The sequence below is a fragment of the Hyalella azteca genome, unplaced genomic scaffold (genome assembly GCF_000764305.2).
Source record: "Hyalella azteca isolate HAZT.00-mixed unplaced genomic scaffold, Hazt_2.0.2 contig5520, whole genome shotgun sequence".
Taxonomy (NCBI): Eukaryota; Metazoa; Arthropoda; class Malacostraca; order Amphipoda; family Hyalellidae; genus Hyalella; species Hyalella azteca.
The window spans coordinates 134,926-157,870 of NW_025935708.1; the positions used below are offsets into that span (position 1 = coordinate 134,926).

Sequence of the window (22,945 nt, forward strand, 5' to 3'; positions counted from 1 at the left end):
CAAAATTTAACTGTTGTATCCTTTTCACATATCTACAGAAATTCACCAAAATTTCAATATTTAATGCTTCTTCTAACTTGAAAATGAATGTTTGTTGTATTCGAAACGTTGTTAATAAAGAAAAACTACTTCCTGAAACTTGCCTTTCAATCTACCGTAATCTGAAGAACTGTTCCACTCCCTGATGATATAACTTAACTTTGAAACCGATCAGGTAGCAAACTTTAATTAAGCGATGCTGACATGTTATCGGTGGAAATGATTAGATGGGAACGTTATCTCCCCAATATCAGTTCAAGCTGATCACATTGGCTAGTGGCTACATATATTGTACGCGTTGCAGTCCACTTCCTGAACGAAAGAAACACTCGAGCAAATCTTATAGTATAGCTATTTGATTGAACTTTCTTTTTGCGTTTATGTTCTACCCAAGATATTATCGTCATTTTTTCCTAGTTCGTTCTCTTGATCTGTGCTTCCGTCACTATCTTATCTTGCTCGCACGACGTACGCACACACACACGACTGAGCAAGCCTGTTAGAAGCTAGCTTAAAAAATGTTACTTCATAATAAACTTCTGATATTTTCGAATACTTTTGCCGAGCCGATTAAGGCAATTATTACAAGTTTCTGCAGCTTGAATACTGGGACCTGATACACGAGACTGGAAAAGCTGTCCTTGTACTTACATATACCGAGGAACTCTTAATTAAGGTTACGAGATGCACTTACTCTAAAAAGACCGTTGACCCCAAATAAAAAAAACTACTAGAAATTAGCACATAACTTTAGAACACAAAAAACGCAAGATGAGACACAGTTACATGTCCTGGGTTCAGTCAAGCAATTTTTATTGAACTCGCTTGTTCTATGCACGGGATAGCCAAGTAACCATGCAGTAGTGCATGAGTTACTAGTGCAAATGTTCAACATCAAGTTGAACATTAGTATTGGGATTATCCGAGTGAATGTTCAACTTCAAGTTGAACATTTTCTCGGATAATCCCACAAATGCAAGCGCGAATTACAGTTCGCATGTTAAACTTGTCTAAAATGCCAATTTAAAAAAAATGTACAGTTCATCATCCTCTCTGAATGCAGAGCTCAGAAAGAAGCACAAACACGACTTATGACTGATCAGCTCGGCCGGCTCGTCGCAAGCAGCCCAATGGACAAAGCGCGGACTGCAACTGACCGGCACTAGAAACCCCGACTATCTTAACAGCGCGAGTAAAACACCGTGGATAAAAACTGTGCAAGATAGGTGAGTGGATCGTTGTTGCAAAAAAACGTGTTTCAATACATAACACAGTGAGTGAAAGAATGTTGTTTTACAGTTACTTACGAATGTTGTATGAAAGGTTCATTCACAATACGAGCACTCTTTAATTTTATTTAGAAATCATCATTGAAGAATCTAACACCGAGACACCGCCCGTCGAGATAAATTAAAGAGAAGTGTGACTCCACTCTGAACTGAAAGACCAATAAAATCGCACAAATAAAAAGCATCGGAGTGACTGGATTACAATACACTAAAAAATAGTAATACAAATAAATCCTCGTGAACACTAATTACCAAACATGAACATACGAACTACGTATTAGTACCTAGCATTAGCTCTGCAGCCTGACAACCCAGTGCGCTTCACAGGTACGCATGAGACGTTCTAGGTAACTTGGTTAAGACATACGTGACGTTCTAGGTAACTTGGTTAGGACATACGTGAATGTCTTGCAGTAATATGGATGACAATCTTACAGCGATTCAATTCTTTGAATTCAAATTGGTTGTTCAAGAGAGTTTTATGTTTCACACACTCATATTTATTAATTAGTTGTATACTTTTTGTTTGATTAAGTCGATAGTCTTGCAGACACGTTTATGCTCTGCGTTGGCAACTAATTTTCACCCGCTGGTTCAGTAAGGCGACAGGAACTTCGAGAACAATCGTAAGCAACAAACAGTAAACTTTTCACTCATTGAGGCAAGACGTGGGGTTCTTGCGCCGGAAGACCATGGACGTGTTGGCCAAGTAACCTGTTACACGAGCCTTCATACGCTTCTCCGCCTCTTCGTCCGAGACGAAGCCTCGGTCCAGCATCTTCTGCTTGATGTAGTCGTTGTTGTGGTTGTTGACGTGATGATGGCCACCCTGGCCCTCCACTGCCCATGTCAGCACGATCCCTGAACATGAATGATGACGCTCATGACGGTTAGGAAATATATTAATAAGTCAGCAGTTTTTTTCGAAGACTTCTCATTCCCTTGCTCCGAAATGGACATTATCATTATTCCCTTGATCCGAGTAAAAAACTTGACACTGTCACTATAATGTCCGGAAACAATTCTACTACCGTACCCACTATTATAGCTATGTACAAAAATCAGGTAGAATTCAATTTAAATTTATTGGTTATAATAATCGGATTTTCTCGCAGGTCTCAAGCCCAATCTGAAGAATAATCACTGTAGCAAGAATGTTCAGATTTCCTACACCACTCCAACTTCGCGGTGTCCCCGCTTCACCGGTGTTTAAAGAAAGCCTCGCTGTTGCTCGGGATGTGCTCCCCAACCTCGATGCTCATCACCCAGTCCCACTTCCTGCCGAGCCAGAGGCCCTCCTCGCTGAGGTCGGCGTGCGCGATGAAGCCGCCGCTCACCTCCTCGATGGCAAAGCCCCCGTCGAAACCTTCGGGGCGGCGGAGGACAAAATTGGCTTTCCGTTATGTCACCAAAAATGCGTGGAAATGCAGACTTTTTCATATACAGACACGATACGAAAAGAAAGCAGTATAGCATATTGAATAAATTACTTCGATTATTCAAAACTGTTTAGTTGCCTCTCGAGTGCAACAATTTTTTGATAAACACGGAACGGTTTGCGGAAGGAATAATACATTCAATTTTCTATCATACCCTGAGAATAAGAGATGCCTTGAGAAATTTTTACTTATATTTGTTGTTTTTTAGAGTATTTTCCTGACTAAATTCGTATTATTCCTACTAAATTGAGGCATGGCAAGTGATCACGACAATAAAAATTTTGGCACTCATAAAATGCAAATTTTAAGAAAAATTAATTCATCTACACATTGAAACCACGCATTTCGAATGCCTCATTTCAAATAGTTTAGTTTCATCAGAATGAGTAGGGTCATTATTAGGGCACGTAGAACTTTTCTGCTGACTACACATGAAAAGAAGAATGGAAGGAATAAACTTATATCTCAAGCTATTATAAAATTTGAATCTCATTATCAAATCATTCAAATAATGAATGCGCAAAATCATTTCTCTGTTCTAGTGTATTTAGTACATAGTGAGGGCTGCCGAACTTCGACAATAAGTTTACTAACCATGCCAAGAAGCCACAACCTGAGGCTTGTCCTTGAGCCTCTTGAGGGTTGACTCCATGTCTGCGTTGTATTGCTTCTTTTGTTTTTCGTCGAGGCGGAAATCTGTTTGGTTCTTACGCAGCAAGCACATGCCGTACTTGCCGAGCCCCGCGCCGAAGTCCGCCACCGAGGCGGTGCCCACCAACTCCTCCACGAAGTAGCAAAGCTGCGAGGCAATTGCATGATCAGGAAAGCTGATGAGTGATGAAATGATTTGAATTGTTGTCGCTAAAAAGTGTCATATTACATCGAATACTTAAAACTAGTACGGAAAACAAAGTTTTGCAACCATTGGACTTGGGTTTTCTGCTTTTTAAATTTTGATCGATCAGGAGACACCTTGTCCGTCGAAAAACGCACCGCAAATTTTGAGAAACCTCGTTTTCCTCTCGAACTAAACGGGAATGTGTAATTCTATATAACTATATTCCTGACATGAATGGCTGATTTTCCTTTAACTCTGCTTCGAAGACCTCCGTGTAGAATCGCGTCACCTCGGCTTCAAAGATTGTGCATGTTGCAGCCCGTGTAAATTCCTCTCACCTCAGGTTCGAAGATTATGTTGCCGCCCGAGTAGATTCCTCTCAACACGGGTTTGAAGATTATGTTGACGCCCGAGTAGATTCGTCTCACCTCGGTTTCGAAGATGATGTTGCCGCCCTGTAGATTCCTCTCACCTCGGCTTCGAAGATTATGTTGCCAACCGTGTAGATTCCCTCACCTCAGCTTTAGGGATTATGTTGCCGCCCGTGTAGATTCCTCTCACCTCGGGTTCGAAGATTATGTTGCCGCCCGTGTAGATTCCTCTCACCTCGGGCTCGAAGATTATGTTGCCGCCCGTGTAGATTCTTTCCGCCGTGACGCAGAATCCGCCGTTGCTCATCACGTCCTGCGTGGTGCACCAAAGTTTCTCGATGGCGTGCGAAATGCGGGCCAGACGCCGTTCCAGGATGTCAATCTGAGAAATTCATTATTTATTTATTTATTATCAGAAACACAAAAATTATGCACAAACAACAATTTATTACCTACCTTTGCATCATTAGCACAATAAATAACTGTAACCTTTAAATGGTGAAACCTTTGAAATTATTCTAGAAACGTATAATAATATAAAAACTATGACATTTTCTGAAGTCTCGTTTTCGGTGAAAATGCCTGAATATATTCTTCACTGATAAAGCTTCAAATATTAGTGACAAACAATTACAAGCCAAGCGACATTTGCATTTTCCTTACTAGTGATACTAATGCATATGCCATGCTAATACTCAGAGTTCTCTCAGGCCGCAATATAGTGACTGTGGTGCAAGTGTTGCGTAAGCCAAATCTTGTCTGTTGCCGTTTTTTGACATCGCGGAATTTCTACAGCTTTTTAGGACCACCTCACAGACCTGTACCAGAACTTTTTCAGGAAGCTGGGATTGAATCCGTAACTCACTGCTCCAATCTTGGTACTTTTAACTGTAAACCACTGGGTTAGCCTAACCCAAATGCTCTATGATTTCAGAACAGGAATTGCAGTGAAGGCGAGATGGTTTACGGATAACGCCAAGTGTCTCGGTCACCAACGAGCTTCGCTAATTGTTATTTTCTATAATAATTTATTGGCAGAACGTGCGAATTGGATCCTGACACACTTTTCCGTTCCAACGGATTGAAATTGTGCTCCACCGGCTTCGATCTATTTGGAGCCAGCGTCGGTCCTGTTACAAGTTCCTGATACTCGTATATTGGATAGGAAGCTATATTTATCAATCACGAGCGCTACATTTTCATAACACCTATAATGTCTAACAGATTGTATCTGGTGTGATTTTATTCATTGGTTCATTACCGTGATGACTGATCTCCTGGACTCAAACATGGAGGCTGAACAATAACATTATGTTGAAGTTTGAACTCATTTCCCTATTCGAAAACTGGCCGATGCATGGGCTGTGATGGAATGATGACAGCATAGCTTTGGCATGCAAGGAGATTTGTATTATTTGTGAAGCAATGGTTACTTCTAACGGATTAACTTAGGATGAATAGGTCTTCGAAAATGAAATTAAAAATTTGCCATCCTCATCAAGGTATCCCAATTATGACAAAAATATCGTTATTTGCAATCTAGAGTATGACCTTGAGAAAGTGACATGCATCGCAAAAAAACATGTCATGTTTAGAATCTCAGTGAGCTTGCGGCATGCTCTGTTAATTTGCTATGATGGTTTTTATGGCTCAATGTTTAACAATGACTCTGGAATCCGCCAAGAATATTGTTTGCTTATAGAATAGAATAGAAGTGTCGGCGTTGAAGAAATAGGCCCATGGAAGAAATAGGCCAGTGAAGTTCGCAACTGTTTGCCGCCGAAACAACGGATTCGGACAACCTCTCCTCATTTCTCTGAGTGATGCAATCCCCCAAGGTTAGGTAAGTATACAGGCAAACCTCCCCAGATTCTTATTGCTGTTCCAACAACAGTAAACAAAGGCTTGGAGAGAAGAATAGAGAACTGGTCAGCAGCCCTTTCAAGAAATTGAATCTTTTTTCGAAGTGCTTCTCGTTTGTAAAACCAAGGGGCACAAAAAATTTACTTGCAACTCAGATAAGCTCTAAATTTGCGACCACATTCAGAATGCATTAGAGTTCTGAAAACCGCCGTTGATAGCTTTGTAAATACCTACCGTATTTACAAATAAGTTGAAATAACATAGATCTTTAATAATGTAAGGCTTTCATCGTGACTTTTTCCTTAAAGTTGTTTGCCCTTCGATTTATGCTCTGTAAGTAATACACTCCCAAGAACGAACCTTATCTTGCAAGGCCTGTAATGACGCAGGATGAAATAACTGATCCCAAGAACCAACCTTATCATGCAAGGTCTGTAAAGATACAGGACGAAATAACTGATCCCAAGTCCAACCTTATCATGCAAGGTGAGTAACGATGCAGTATGAACTAACTGATTTTCTTGCAAGCTGTGTTGCTCATGTCGAACGTCAGCAACGGGTTCTGGAAGGGTTAAAGAAACTGGTCTATAAATTTAAAAAGGAAAAGAAAAAGAAATTGAATTACTTTTTAGTGTGTGTTCCGTGTTTTGACGCTATTTAACGACACGCTTCTAATCTATGATATTAGATAAAGTTTTATTAATGTATAATGAGAACATATAATCACATATATTTTGAATTATTGTCAAACAAAATATTTCTTAGCAGATTCTGCGTACTGGAAGATTGACTTTACCTGGATAACGGTGTTGGAACATCAACGCTGAAAGCACTAGCAAGACAACAGCGATGACGAGAAGAAACTTCAGGCCATAGGACCGTAAGTGAGCTCCAGGGATAGCTTTATACATTTAGAAAAAAATTTAAGATATATTTCTCTAATAATGAATGGTGGACATCAACCATTAGTTTGTTCTGACTCGGGAGGAGAGAAAGGAAATTAGGATAAATACGATGTGGTGCTATGAGAAATTTACGACGTTGCTAATTCATTTAGTCCATTCAAGTGTCGTCATGTACGGAAATTATAAGCTAAAGATATTATTATACGTTGCGTCCGAAGAATGTAGAAAAACTAAACTGTGCAAGTTTGATTATAATCCATAATAATAGAGAACGTTTGTCTGTCGTCAGGCGAGTAGTGGCTTGGCTCATGTTGCTCTAACAGAAATTGAAATGATTCTATCATTTAAAATTTGTACTTCCGTATTTTCTTATGAAACTGTTCGCGTTAATTTGTTTAAGTTTGAAACCCGTGTAGATTCTTTCCGCCGTGACGCAGAATCCGCCGTTGCTCATCACGTCCTGCGTGGTGCACCAAAGTTTCTCGATGGCGTGCGACATGCGAGCCAGGCGCCGTTCCAGGATGTCAATCTGAGAAATCCATCATTTTTTATCAGAAACACAAAAATTAAGCACAAACTACAATTTATGACCTACCTTTGCATCGATATCACAATAACTAACTCTTAACTTCTAAATGGTGAAATCTTTGAATTTATTTTAGAAACGTTGAATAATGTCAAAACTATGACATTTTCCGAAGACTCGTTTTCGGTGAAAATGTCTGAATATATTTTTCTCTGATTAAGGTTCAAATATTTGTGACAAACAATTATAAACCAAGCGACATTTTTCTTTGATTTATTAGTGATAATAATGCACATGCCATGCTAATACTCAGTTAGAGTTCTCTCAGGCCGCAATAGTGATAGTGGCGTAAGTGTTGCATAAACCAAATCTTGTCTGTCGCCAATTCTTGACATCGTACAATTATTGTAGCCTCCTTGGGGCCATCTCGCAGATCTTTACCAGAACGTTGCAGGAAGCTGGTATTGAACCCGCTCCCAAGAACCAACCTTATCCTGCAAGGTCTGTAATGATGCAGGATAAACTAACTGATCCAAAAAACCAACCTTATTTTGCAAGGTCTGTGATGATGCGGGATTAACTAACTGATTTTCTTGCAGGCTGAGTAGCTCTTGTCGAACATCAGCAGCGGGCTCTGGAATGGTTGAAACAATTTGTCTAGAAAGTTTACTGAACTTTATCAATAAAAAACCTAATTTTTTAGTTTGTGTGCGGTGTTTTGACGCAATTTAACAACACGCTTCTAATATAGGTTATATGATAACTATTAATGTATAAAAGAACATGGTATCCTATAAGTTGCGAATCATTTTCAATAAAAATATTTCTTAGCAGATTCTGCGTACTGGAGGATTGACTTTACCTGAATAACGGTGTTGGAACATCAATGCTGAAAGCCCTAGCAAGACAACAGCGATGACGAGAAGAAACTTCAGGCCATAGGACCGTAAGTGAGCTCCAGGGATAGCTTTATACATTTGAAAAAATTCAAGATATCTCTGTCAAATTATGAATTCTCCTAAATATGTAGTTGACTCCTTTTCGAGAGCATGAATCAGTTTTATTAATACGACAGAAATAATGGTTTGACTTCAAAATGGTTGACATCAACCATTAGTTTGTTCTGACTCTGGAGGAGACAGAGGGAAAGATGGATGACGTACAATGTGGTCCTATGCGAAATTTACGATCTTCCTAATTCATTTAGTCTATTAAGTGTCGTCTTGTACGGAAATTAAATGAAAATGATATTATTATACGTTGCCTCTGAAAAAAAACGTAGAAAAACTAAACTGTGCTTAGCTTGATTATAATCTATTGATTATAATCAATAACTATGGAGAACGCTAGCCTGTCGTCAGGCAAGTTTTGGCTTGGCATGCGTTGCACTAACATAAATTGGAATAATTCTATTATTTATTTTTGGAACTTCTATATTTTGTTATGAAACTGTTCGCTTTAATTTTAAAACCTCTCCTATTGCGTTCTCGTACCATTTTTATTGGTGTCTATGGCTCTTCATTTAGTAAAATAAAAGCTTAAAAAACGATCAGGTGGCAAACTTTAAGCCGGTGATGCAGACATGTTTGCAAGGATCAAGCCATTTCTAGTTAACCCTAGGGTAATATTTACATTCGGCGTCAAAATCTGAATCCATTAAGGTGCTTGTACACGGGGACAGTGCAGGCGGCAAGTAGATCCGGCAAATGTCGGCCGCTTGGTGACTATCCGGCAAGTAAGCCTGTACACGAGGATAGTATAAGGTGCCGTTATCTTCTCGTTCGCACCCGCCAGTGCGTCGTTAGAAGCCGTCGAGTGAGGTCCGTGAAACTGGATAGTGGGATCACCTTCAACAACTCTTCTGTACGTTGTTTTAATACTCTTTATTCCAGCCTTTAAAAATGCATCGTCGGGAACAACTAAACCCTGACTAACAAGGTCTTCTTTCACTTTCAAAATACTCGTTTCTCTCTTCATTTTGTTGGAGTAACCTTCTTATAATAATACTTAATAATATACCGGCATGGCGAACATTCCACATTAATTCATATTTTTGGAATATCTCAAAGAACAATTGAATATCGTCTGGACTCTACTTTGTTGAGTTCTTCTTAGAACCATTATTGTTCAAACAAGCCATGATTCACTTGACCCAAAATGCTTCACTAGAGCGGCACAAATGTTCTCACCATGGCTGCATGAGCGCTACTGTCCGCTTCTCCAGCGAAAAAATCAACACATCGTTGTCCTCGGTCGCGGGGATTCTTCATTTGCCATTAGTGTTCATTATATTCTGTAAAACCTTTGAAACATTTAAGGGGCCATACTGATTTCTCTTGTGTCTATTTTAGTTCTGGTTGGGGAGACTATCGGTACACCCGAGTTATAACAGCACAACTACCACGACATTTTGTTATCGTCGGTAGATCTATTGAACCGCTCAGTCTTGCCAGGCGCGTGAGCTTCATACATCAATCGTCTGTGATTCTACCGCCAGTCGTCTGTGATTCTACCGCCAGTCGTCTGTGATTCTACCGCCAGTCGTCTATGATTCTACCGCCAGTTGTCTGTGATTCTACCGCCAGTCGTCTGTGATTCTACCGCCAGTCGTCTGTTATTCTACAGCCAGTTTTCTGTGATTCTACCGCAGTCGTCTGTGATTCTACCATCAGTCGCCTGTGATTTTACCATCAGTCGTCTGTGATTCTACCATCAGTCGTCTATGATTCTACTATCAGTCGTCTGTGATTCTACCATCAGTCGTCTGTGATTCTACCTTCTGTCGTCTGTGATTCTACCGTCATTCGCCTGTGATTCAAGCGTCGGCTATCTGCACTCCTTGAAACGACCTTATTTTGTTCCTATATGTTATGGATACGCGTCTACGTCCTTGTCTATTCGTTTATATTCAATTTTGTGCTCGTCTGAAGTCCTATGGGATTTCGCGCTCCTGTAGGGGATTGTTATTATGTAGGTAGGATTCCATACATCAAGTTATTATGTAGGTAGGATACCTTACATTAAGTTATCATGTAGGTAGGATTCCTTGCATTTCTCTTCTCTGTCTCCCTAGTGCGGGCGGCGACGTCCCGTGTAAGCGTTCGAGTGTCTTAGTTTTTGTTGCTTGTCACCTGTCCCTCCTTGTCACTTCGTCTCTTTGCGATGCTAACGCTGCTTCTTTCGAGCCAGCTTCAGCGGGCTGGACATATGAGACCTTCCGCCCCTTGTTGATAATGATTAATTTTTAATTTTGAATAATTGAGACCTTCTGCCTTGCTGGCAATGTTATCTTTTGACCTCCGGTGCGAAATTGCTTTATAGCTGAAGCGCTAGAACACAATTCTACAGTACTACTACTGCTGCTGCTACTACTACTACTATTACTACTACTATTACTTCTACTACTACCGTAGTAGAAGTCTGTGTCTACCATCAGTGCATCGATACAACTACTACTACTACTTATATTCAATTAAATACATTGTGTGATCCGCCCCTTATTACCTATCGATTCGATTGATGCCGTTCAACCTCTCCGATACCCTGACAATGTTATCGGATGAAATGATTAGATGGGAACGTTATCAGCCCTAATATTAGTTCAAGTTGACCACCTGTTCAGTTGACCACGTGTTGCAGTCCACGAGAGAAACACTCGAGCAAATGTTATAGTAAAGCTATTTGATTGAATTTTCACTTTGCGTTTATGTTCTACCCAAGATGTTATCGTCCTTATTTCTTATTTCGTCCTCTCGAAGTGTGCTCTCGGCACTATCCTTATAGTGCCCTAACACAAACACACAACTTAGCAAGCCTGTTTGAAGGTAGCCTAAAAAAATGTTCTTTCATAATAAACTTATAATTTTTTTCGAATACTAGAATAAAAACTAAAGCCAATTATTTGTTGAATAATATTACCAACAAGTTGCTAATCATTAATAACTGATCAGCCGGCTACCGTATAACTAAACCCATTGATTAGTTCACAAATCGAATGGCTTCGCAGTCGAACAAAATTAACGCAGATTGCTATCGTAATATTCTAGATTCGAATAAATTAACCAGTAATACTAGTAGGAAGATTCAATTATTAATAAATTCTGTGTATCAAAAGCTCACTTCCACAACTTAATATCAACTGAAATAATGCGTGATTATTCGACGCTAATCTCATAATTAACCATAACCATTCACGTAGATTCTTGCACCAATTAATAATAATGGAAAATTCTATTACTTTTGCCGAGCAGATTAAGGCAATTATTACAAGTATTTCTGCAGCGTGAATATCGGGACGTGACAGCTCTTCTTATATATACATACTCTGATGACATACTCGTATGTCCACTACTTGGAAATATGCATGCAGTTATATTGGGTCATACGGAGGAACGTTCCTAGCACACATTTGGAAACACTGTAACGTGGGAACCTGGACTGTACAACTTTTTGCAATTTATTTAAAAAATTGAAATTAGCAATAAATTTGATCGAATTTTCATGAGCAAACATTCAGTATAATTCCAACGTTTCAAGGTTGCAATTGCAAGGAGTTCAGTTGAAGGCTCGGCTCTCTCTCTCTATCTGCCAATTTACTTTTCTTGAACTAAAATGCTGATCATAAAAATTATACTGCAGAATTCATGTTTTACGATTTTTGGACATCGCAGGAGATTGTGAAACAGGTATAAGCGTATTGCACCGAGGAACCCATGATAAAAGTTACAAGATGCATTCACGTTAAAAAGAATGTTGGCCCCAAATTAAAAAAATACTATAAACTAGCAAAAACTTTCAAACACGAAAAAGCACAAGATGAGACCCAGTTATGTCCTGGGTTTAGTTAAGCAATTTTTCTTCAACTCGCTTGTTCCATGCATGGAAGAACCAAGTAAGCAAAGCAGTAGTGCGACATCAAGTTGAAAATGTTCTCTAATAATCCCACAAGTGCAAACGCGACTTGACTTTCGCATGCTAAACTAGTCTAAAATGCCTATTACAAAGAAAAGAATGTAGAGTTTACCATAATCATTGAACGCAGAGCTTGAAAAGAATCACAAATACGACTTATAAGTTATAACTAACCAGCTCTGCCGGCTCTTCGCAAGCAGCACAATGGATAATGCGCGGACTGCAACTGACCGGCACTAGAAACCCCGACTATCTTAACAGCGCGAGTAAAACACCGTGGATAAAAACTGTGCAAGATAGGTGAGAGGGTTGTTGTTGCAAAAAGGTGTATCAATTCATAACACAGTGAGTGAAAGAATGTTGTACACTCACTTACTTAACCTCCCACCGCCGTATGTCACTCTCCGGGAACATAAGTTTCAACTTAAATTATACGTAAACTATTGCGTGTAGCAACCTGAGGACGTTTGTACGCAACAGAGAACATTTTAGAGTCGTCGTACGTGGCGGCAACCATCAGTGCAAGTCATTTTACGCTCACTAGAACGTATCCTTTGCGGGAAGTAGGCTTGTGACAATATTGGTCCAGTTACTCATGCCCGGCGGTAGAGGGTTGAAAATGTTGTAAGAAAGGTTCATTCACAATACGAGCACTCTATAATTTTATTTAGGAATAATTATTGAAGAATATATTACCGAGACACCTCCCATCGTAAGCAAGACGAAATAAATTAAAGAGAAGTGTGACTCCACTCTGAACTGAAAGAATAACAAAATCACACAAAAAAAGCATAGGAATGATCGCATTACAATGCACTAAGATAATAGTAATACAACTAATCCTCGTGAACACTAATTACCTAATACGATATACGAACTACGTATTAGTATCTAGCAATAGCTCTGCAGGCTGACAAGCCAGTGCGCTTCACAGGTACGCATGAGACGTTCTAGTTAACTTGGTTAAGACGTACGTGAAGTTATGTCTTGCAGTAATATGGTTGCCAATCTTACATTGCTTGAATCCTTTAATTCAAATCGGGCGTTCAATAAAGTTTCATATTTCTCAAACTCATATTTATTAATCAGTTTTATTCACTTTGTTTGATCGAAGTCGATAGTCTTGCAGACACGTTTATGCTGTGAGGTGGCAACTTATTTTACCGCTTGTTCAGTAAGGCGACAGGAATTTCGAAAACAATCGTAAGCAACAAACAGTAAACTTTTCACTCATTGAGGCAAGACGTGGGGTTCTTGCGCCGGAAGACCATGGACGTGTTGGCCAAGTAACCTGTTAAACGTCCCTTCATACGCTTCTCCGCCTCTTCGTCCGAGACGAAGCCTCGGTCCAGCATCTTCTGCTTGATGTAGTCGTTGTTGTGGTTGTTGACGTGATGATGACCACCCTGGCCCTCCACTGCCCATGTCAGCACGATCCCTGAACATGAATGATGCTTGTTAGGAAATATATTAATAAGCCAGCAGTTTTTTCGAAGACTTCTCATTCCCTTGCTCTGAAATGGACATTATCATTATTCCCTTGATCCGGGTAAAAAATTTGACACTGTCGCTATAATGTCCGGAAACAATTCTATAACCGTACCAACTATTATAGTTATGTACAAAAATCAGGTAGAATTCAATTCAAATTTATTGGTTATAATAATCGGATACTCTCGCAGGTCTCAAGCCCAATCTGAAGAATAATCACTGTAGCAAGAATGTTCAGACTTCCTACACCACTCTAACCGCGCGGTGCCCCCGCTTCACCGGTGTTTTGCCTAGTAGCTCCCTGAAGGCACTCCTGCAACATCTTAGTTTGGCCACAGTCCTGGGCATATACTTTCAAAATTCTCTAAGTGAACGGAAGTACTTACGCTCTATTTTCTTGTCTATGATTGGTGGATTTTGCTTGAAAGGCCGTCAATGATTGGATGATGAACTTTCGATCTTTTAACTTTTTTTGAAAGTATATGTCCTGCTCTCCTCTTGGTCTGACGTTGTGGTGGTTCAGCGAGAGCAAGGTTCCCGTAACTCGGGCTCCGACGTTCTCCTGCTAGGCAGCGGTTCTCTCGCTTGCGCTACACGGTTCTCATGCTTGCGCTACATTCTTCCTCAAGCTCAGGAGACTTCAACGGTGAAGCTTGTTTCTTGGCCAGTACTTTGCTTACCTCGCTCCCAACCAATTTATTAAAACTGGATGATCTTTTGGGACTGGGCCGTTGATAACTATTGAATTTCACCGATTTTTTTTATATAACTGATGATATTACATTGACTCCTTTTTTCACGTAAATTTCTGCAGATGGGGATTGTCTACCTGTAGGTGCGATGTTTGTGACCAGCCATGAGTGATCGAGCCAGCCAAGACACTTTACTTCCCTCTTGACATAAAGCCTATTTAGTTCCTTGTAGTGAATCCTTTCTTATTCTCCTGGAGCTTGGAGTCAGAAACGGAAATTTAATATAGGCGGAATTTCATTTGGTCCGTCATTAGAATTTCTAATTAAACTTTTTTATCTTTGAATATGAATTTGCAATTTTGTTATAAGATAAGGTTTCTTCATACGCATAGTAAGCTTGGTACGCTACAATTTACAAAATATTAATAGCGCTCTGTAAAGCGTTGGCTTGCATGTTAGAGACTGGCAGCTCTTTATTTATCGGTTGTAATACTAAGTCTTTTGTTTCTAATTAAATTTTGCATCGAGTGTTTTCTAATATAACTAAATCTAAACTTTTTATCAGTACTGCCGTAACAAGCCAAAAATATGTTTCTCAGTATTTCAAATCCTTGTGAAAATTTTTTTGGTTCATTGTTTTTATGAGGTTCCTTCAAAAAAGTTTGCGTCCAAGAACGGATCTCATGGGGAGTAAACAAAGTCCTTTCTTACTGAGGTGAACTAACAGGTTGACCAGGTTTTCTTCCGAAAATTGTTTGTGATAAGCTATGAAAATTGTGATTATTTGTGAAAATTGTCTCTCGTTTCTCTGGGACGTTTGCAACGTTTTTATTGATTTGACGAGGCATTAATAATATAATACTAGCTTGAGCTTTCATTTTGGACGATATTATTTACCTACACGTGCAATTTTATTAAAACAATCAGTGTTACCTGCACAGGCGTGGCGTGCAAGGTTGTCGAGGAAGAAAGCCTCGCTGTTGCTCGGGATGTGCTCCCCAACCTCGATGCTCATCACCCAATCCCACTTCCTGCCGAGCCAGAGGCCCTCCTCGCTGAGGTCGGCGTGCGCGATGAAGCCGCCGCTCACCTCCTCGATGGCGAAGCCCCCGTCGAAACCTTCGGGGCGGCGGAGGGCAAAATTGGCTTTCCGTTATGTGACCAAAAATGCATGGAAATACAGACTTATTCATATACAGAAACGATACGAAAAGAAAGCAGTATAAGCCCCCGTCGAAACTTTCGGGGCGGCGGAGGACAAAATTGGCTTTCCGTTATGTCACCAAAAATGCATGGAAATTCAGACTTATTCATATACAGAAACGATACGAAAAGAAAGCAGTATAGCATATTGAATTGTAATTTCGATTATTCAAAAGTGTTGGCTCTCGAGTGCAACAATTTTTTGATAAACACTTAACGGTTTGCGGAAGGAACGATACATTCAATTTTTTATCACGCCCTGAGACTAAGAGATGCCTTGAAAAATTTTTACCTATATTTGTTGTTTTATAGAGTATTTTCCCGACTAAATTCGAAGTATTCCTACTAAATTGAGGCATGGCAAGTGATCTCGATAATAAAATTTTTGGCACTCAAAAAATGCAATTTTTGAGAAAAATTAATTTATCTACACATTGAAACCACACGTTTCGAATGCCCCATTTCAAATAGTTTAATTTCATCAGAATGAGTAGGGGCATTTATTATTAGGGCACGTACGTAGACCTTTTCTGCTGACTACACATGAAAAGAAAAATGGAAGGAATAATCTTGTATCTCAAGCTATTATAAAATTTGAAGCTCATTATCAAATCATTCAAATAATGAATGCGCAAAATAATTTTTCTCTTCCAGTGTATTCGGTACATAGTGAGGGTTACCGAACTTCGACAAGAAGTTTACTAACCATGCCAAGAAGCCACAACCTGAGGCTTGTCTTTGAGGCTCTTGAGGGTTGACTTCATGTCATCGTTGTATTGCTTCTTTTGTTTTTCGTCGAGACGGAAATCAGTTTGGTTCTTACGCAGCAAGCACATGCCGTACTTGCCGAGTCCCGCGCCGAAGTCCGCCACCGAGGCGTTGCCCACCAACTCCTCCACGAAGTAGCAAAGCTGCGTGGCAATTGCATGATCAGGAAAGGCTGATGGGTGATGAAATTCTTTGAATTGTTGTCATTAAGAAAGTGCCATATCACATAAATACTTACATCGAGTATGGATTACAAAATTTTGCGACCATTGGACTTGGGTTTTGTGCTTTATAAATTTTAATCGATTAGGCGATACTGTGTCCGTCCAAAAACGCGCCGCGAATTTTGAAAAATCTCGTTTTTCTTTCGAACTAAACGGGAGTGTGTAATTCAATATAGCTATATTCTAGACATGAAGATAACGGCTGATATTCCCTTCAACTCGGCTTCGAAGACTCCCTTGTAGAATCGCGTCACCTCGGCTTCAAAGATTATGTTGCCGCCCGTCTAGATTCCTCTCACCTCGGGTTCGAAGATTGTGTTGTCGACCGTATAGATTCCTCTCACCTCGATCGTTCGAAGATTATGCTGCCACCCGTGTAGATTCCTCTCACTTCGGGTTCGAAGATTGTGTTGTCGACCGTATAGATTCCTCTCACCTCGATCGTTCGAAGATTATGCTGCCACCCGTGTAGATTCCTCTCACTTCGGGTTCGAAGATTGTGTTGTCGACCGTATAGATTCCTCTCACCTCGATCGTTCGAAGATTATGCTGCCACCCGTGTAGATTCCTCTCACCTCTGCTTCGGAGATTATGTTGGCGCCCGCGTAGATTCCTCTCAACTCGGCTTCGAAGATTATGTTGCCGCCCGTGTAGACTCCTCTCACCTCAGGTTCGAATATTATGTTGCCGCCCGTGTAGATTCCTCTCACCTCGGGTTCGAAGATTATGTTGCAGCTCGTGTAGATTCCTCTCACCTTGGGTTCGAAGATTATGTTGCCGCCCGTGTAGATTCCTCACACCTCGGGTTCGAAGATTATTTGCTGACCGTGTAGATTCCTCTCACCTCGGGTTCGAAGATTATGTTGCCGCCCGTGTAGATTCTTTCCGCCGTGACGCAGAATCCGCCGTTGCTCATCACGTCCTGCGTGGTGCACCAAAGTTTCTCGATGGCGTGCGACATGCGGGCCAGACGACGTTCTAGGATGCCAATCTGAGAAATTCATTATTTATTACTAGAAACACAAAAATTAAGCACAAACTACAATTTATGACCAACCTTTTCATCGATATCACAATACCTAACTCTAAAATTTAAATGGTGAAATCTTTGAAATTATTGTAGAAACGTATAATAATATAAAAACTATGACATTTTCTGAAGTCTCGTTTTCGGTGAAAATGCCTGAAGATATTCTTTACTGATAAAGCTTAAAATATTTGGGACAAACAATTACAAACCAAGCCAAATCTTGTCTGTTGCCGTTTCTTGACATCGTACAATTTCTACAGCTTTTTAGGGCCACCTCTCAGATGTGTAACAGGACTGTTACAGGAAGCTGGGATTGAACCCGCAACTCACTGCTCCAACCTTGGTACATTTAAATGTAACCACTGGGCTAGCCTGGCTCAAATGCTCTATGATATCAGAACAGTAATTGCAGTGAAGGCGAGATGGTTTACGGATGATCACACTCTTCAGAACCCTTGTAATACCTATCCTTGAATACTGCTGCCAGCTCTGGACTCCGTTAACACTAGGCGCAATACGGCAACTGGAAGGAGTCCAACGAACCTTTACTTCCAGGATCAGAGGGATGGAGAATTTTAACTACTGGGGGAGGTTACAGCGACTGAGTCTGTACTCACTGTAGAGGAGACGGGAGAGGTATGTCATTCTGTACACATGGAAAATGATAACCGGAATGGTGCCAAACTTCGAGAGCGAGACCTTCAGGATTATGACATATCACAACGAGAGAAGGGGGAGACTGTGCAAGATCCCAAAAAGAATCGGCGACAGGCCACATCAGGCCTACACTTCAGCGCCGACATCAATATGTTATGTTATGTTATTATCGTGATGACTGATCTCCTGGACTCAAACATGGAAGCTGAACAATAACATGTTATTAACGTTTGAACACATTTACCTATCCAGAAACTGACATGCATGGGCTGTGATGGACAGATAGACGGCATAACTTTGGTACCTGAGGAGATTTGTATTATATGTGAAGCAATGATTACTTATAACGGATTAAACTAGGATAAATGGGCATGCGAAAATGAAATTGAAATTTCGCCCTCCTCATCAAGGTATCCCAAGTATGACAAAAATATCGTTATTTACAATGTAGAATATGATATTGAGAAAGTGACACTGTAAAAAACACCTTATGTTTAGAATCTAAGTGAGCTTGCCGCATGCTCTGTTAATTTGCAATGAAAGTTTTTATGGCTTAATGTTTAACTTTGACTCTGGAATTAGCCAAGAATATTCCATGTTTTTAGCGAAGTTCTCAACTGTTTGCCCCAAAAACAACGGATTCGGACAACCTCTCCTCACTTCTCTGAGTGATGCAATCCCCAAGTCTATCTACTTGATTTATTTTATTATCAAAAATAATTTACATTTTTTAAGCCCATTTCCTTTTCCTATCTATACAGGCAAGCCTCCCCAGGTTCTTATTGCTGTTGCAACAAAAGCTACCAATGGTTTGGAGAGAAGAATAGAGAACTGGTCAGCAGCCCTTTCAAAAAAAGTTAAGAGATCGTAAGTTCATCAGCCAATCATTGACGGCCTTTCAAGCTAAATCCACCAATCATAGACAAGAAAATAGAGCGTAAGTACTTACGTTCACTTAGCGAATTTTGAAAGTATGGCCCACTGGACAGCAGCCCTTTCAAAAAATTGAATAATTTTCAAAGTATTGCTCGTTTGTAAAACCAAGGGGCACAAAAATTTTATCTGCACCTCAGATACGCTCTAAATTTGCGACCACATTCAGAGGGCAATAGAGTTCCGAAAACTGCCGCTGATTGCTTTGTAAAACCTACATATTCAAGAAGCTATCATATTAAGGTAGTTGTTTGTAAATACCTACGTATTTACGTTATTAAGTTTGTAAATACCTACGTATTTACAAACAACATAGATCTTTATTAATGCGAGGGTTCCATCGTAATTAACTTATTTTTAAAGTTGTTGGCTCTTTGATTTATCTTCCCTAAAAAACACTCCCAAGAACCAACCTTATGTTGCAATTTCTGTAACGATGCAGGATGAATTAACTGATTTTCTTGCAAGCTGAGGTTCTCCTGTCGAACGCCAGAAGCGGGTTCTGGAAGGGTTGAAAAAATTGTCTACAAATTTTACTAATGTAATGTAGGTAAAATAAATTAAATTTCTTTCCTGTTTGCGTTACGTGTTTTGACGCAAAATAACTCCACGCTTCTAATCTAGGATACCACGAGTGGATAACTATAATGTGTATGAGAACATACAATCCCATAAATTTTGAATTATAGTCGGAAAAAAAATATTTTTTATCAGATTCTGCGTACAGGAAGGTTAACTTTACCTGTATAACGGTGTTGGAACATCAACGCTGAGAGCCCTAGCAAGACAACGGCGATGACGAGAAGAAACTTCATGCCATAAAACCGTGAGTGAGCTTGATGGATTTGAGCTTTGAACATTTTACAAAAAAAATAATTCAAGATATTTATGGTAAATTATGAATTCTTATAATAATATTTAGCTGACTCTTTTTCGAGAGCACGAATCAGATTTATTAATGCACCAGAAATGATGGTTTGTCTTCAACGAATGATGGGCTTCAACTATTAGTCTATTCTGATTCAACTATTCGTCTATTCTGGTCAATTTAAAGCAAACGATATTATTGAACGTTGATTATTGAACGTTGCGTCTGAAGAACAATGAAAAAGTAAACTGTGCAAAGCTGGTTATAAGCTGTAGATTATAGATTATAAGGGACCTGCAAGGGAGTCCCTTGCAGTTCCTTATATATGCAGTCTTATAGATTATACTATAATCTATATAAATAGATCGTAATCCATGCATTATAATATGCTGGCGAAACATTGATAATTACAGTAGAGTGGTTCATGTATGCACCATGTAGACAGCATTTGCGACACTATCATCGTAAAACGAGTGATTCGATCGATGATGGTTTATTGGAAGAGTATCTTCGGTGGCGCATCGATGGAACATCGATTTCACGTCCGCAGACGGCTTTCCTCACAAAAATTTCCTGCTATTTTGACTTCCTACCCTTTGAAATTTGCAAGCCCTTTATAACTGTTGAGCCTTTCTGCCTCATTTTCTATAATCATTTTAGATGGAAAAGCAAGCTTAATTTTGATGCTTTACTAAAATGACGTAAATCACTTTTTAGAAGCAAAAAATTCAGACATTTCATTAAGTTGCAAACACAAAATTTTAACCCACATACTCATAATTATATGCTTTAACGACAGAAAAGTTTGCTGGCAGACTTGAATTTTACACAAAATTTACAAGAGCGTAACTGAACGATGTTGTGAAAATCTTCGGCCGCAATCAAAGGTGATTTTCAAAGCAAACTAAACGATATCTCAGAGACCAACCATACATGCAGTGTTCACTTGCTTCAGTTCAAAATTATTGTAGAAGTACAATAATTTTCCTGAAATATCTATTTTATTGGGACGAATAATGATGTATTGTAAATAAATGTCCATACATATACATAAATATCAATATGATATAGTGTATTTGAAGTTTAAGGGATGTTTTGTTAAGTTCAAATCAAAATAATCATGCAAGCTCGGCAGAATTATTCCGACAGGCGTCCCTATAACTGGCGAGTGTCAAGCCTACAAAAGTCAGACATTCGCTAATTTTCGCGGATAATGTCGATGTTATATACTCTTGCCTGCCTATATTTTGTAGTCTTCACGTTGGTCCTCTCACTCCCACCAGTAGTTACCTACCAGTCATATTTATTTCTAATTAGAATAGCAGTGTCGGCGATGAAGAAATAGGCCCATGGCCTGTTGCTGATTCTTGAACTTTTCGTGACTTTTTTCATGTGCCAGCGACAGGCAGATGAAGTTCCTTTAATATTCGTGAAATACGTTAAGATGCATAACTACCTTCTCGTTAAGATACATAATTACGTCCAGCAATAGTTTAATTAGGCAGGTATTCTTAGGTCAACAAAATACGTGAAATTATCGATAAAATTTTGCTCTGGTGAACGGGGATTGACGGTTGTTGAAAATTTTATTAAAATTTGGAATACTTACATATACAAAATTTCCCCAATTCAGTTGGCGTTTTCTGGTCGACTTTCGTATTTCAACACAGTGACGAATGCCAGGACTATGACCATATAATATCAGGAATAAGACCATATAATACCAGGTAAGACCATATAATACCAGGAATAAGACCATATAATACAAGGTATAAGACCATATAATAGAAGGTATAAGACCACATAATACCAGGAAGAAGGCAATACATTCCAAGTGCTACAGAAACACTAGGCTATACACGTTCTTCGAACGCTTTCATTCACGTAGTTTCGAAAGTGAGTGTGATGAGAAAAATGATCGGACAAGCTAGCTAATACTAAAGTAAACCGAGTGATCACCAAACACAACTTGATTTGCTCACTTCAAAGGACAAACTAGTTGAGTTTTGGAGCAGTTGTGCTATACACTGAACACCTGTAAATAAAATTTAGTCGATATTCTGCACAGCGCACTATCGCACCAGACCGACCGTTCTCGTGGTCAAAGAGGAGCTTCTATCGTGACCATTTGACTTCAAACTATTAACCATTATACCGCATACTATTAATCATTATACCGCATACTGTTATTCATTATACCATATACTAGTAAACATGTAGTCACATGCTAGTATCCATTATACAACATACTAGTAACCTTTATACCGCATACTATTAACCATTATTACAACATACTAGTAACCATTATACCGCATACTAGTAACCATTATACAACATACTAGTAACCATTATACCGCATACTAGTAACCATTATACAACATACTAGTAACCATTATACCGCGTACTATTAACCATTATACAACATACTAGTAACCATTATACCGCATACTTATAACCATGTAGTCACATACTAGTAACCATTATACCGCATACTAGTAACCATTATACAACATAATAGTAACCATGTAGTCGCATACTAGTAACCATTATACCGCATACTAGTAACCATTATACCGCATGCTAGTAACAATGTGGCCATGTAAGAGTACGTTTGGTGAGCAGCATGAGAGGTGAGCTCTAATGTATTTTGCTAGATAATTATATGAACGTAAACATTCATTCAACTATGGTCATGAGAGCTCGGTAATTTTATTAAATCTCTCCCGTTAACAGCTGTGCTGCATTGAGCCCATTGATTATTTTCGCAACAGGTAATTTATTTATTTTATTTTATTTATTTATTCTCTTACAACAGGTAATTTATCATGCTTAATTCGCACATCTTACAGTTTGCTGTTATAGTTCCCACTATTGGCAGGACTACTACGTATCATTGAA

At 39.4% G+C, this 22,945-nt stretch overlaps 1 protein-coding gene across 1 annotated transcript; it reads right to left on the reverse strand.

Annotated features, from left to right (window-relative positions):
• Positions 1-12,830: 12,830 nt before the first annotated feature.
• Positions 12,831-20,260, reverse strand: LOC125177902. Its single transcript, XM_047880506.1, has 6 exons — positions 19,922-20,260; positions 19,593-19,681; positions 17,404-17,550; positions 16,274-16,478; positions 15,298-15,483; positions 12,831-13,619 (listed from the first exon to the last, which is right to left on the reverse strand). Exons 1-6 carry the CDS (start codon positions 20,037-20,039, stop codon positions 13,408-13,410), a joined length of 957 nt encoding a protein of 318 aa, XP_047736462.1. The 5' UTR covers positions 20,040-20,260; the 3' UTR covers positions 12,831-13,407.
• Positions 20,261-22,945: the final 2,685 nt, after the last annotated feature.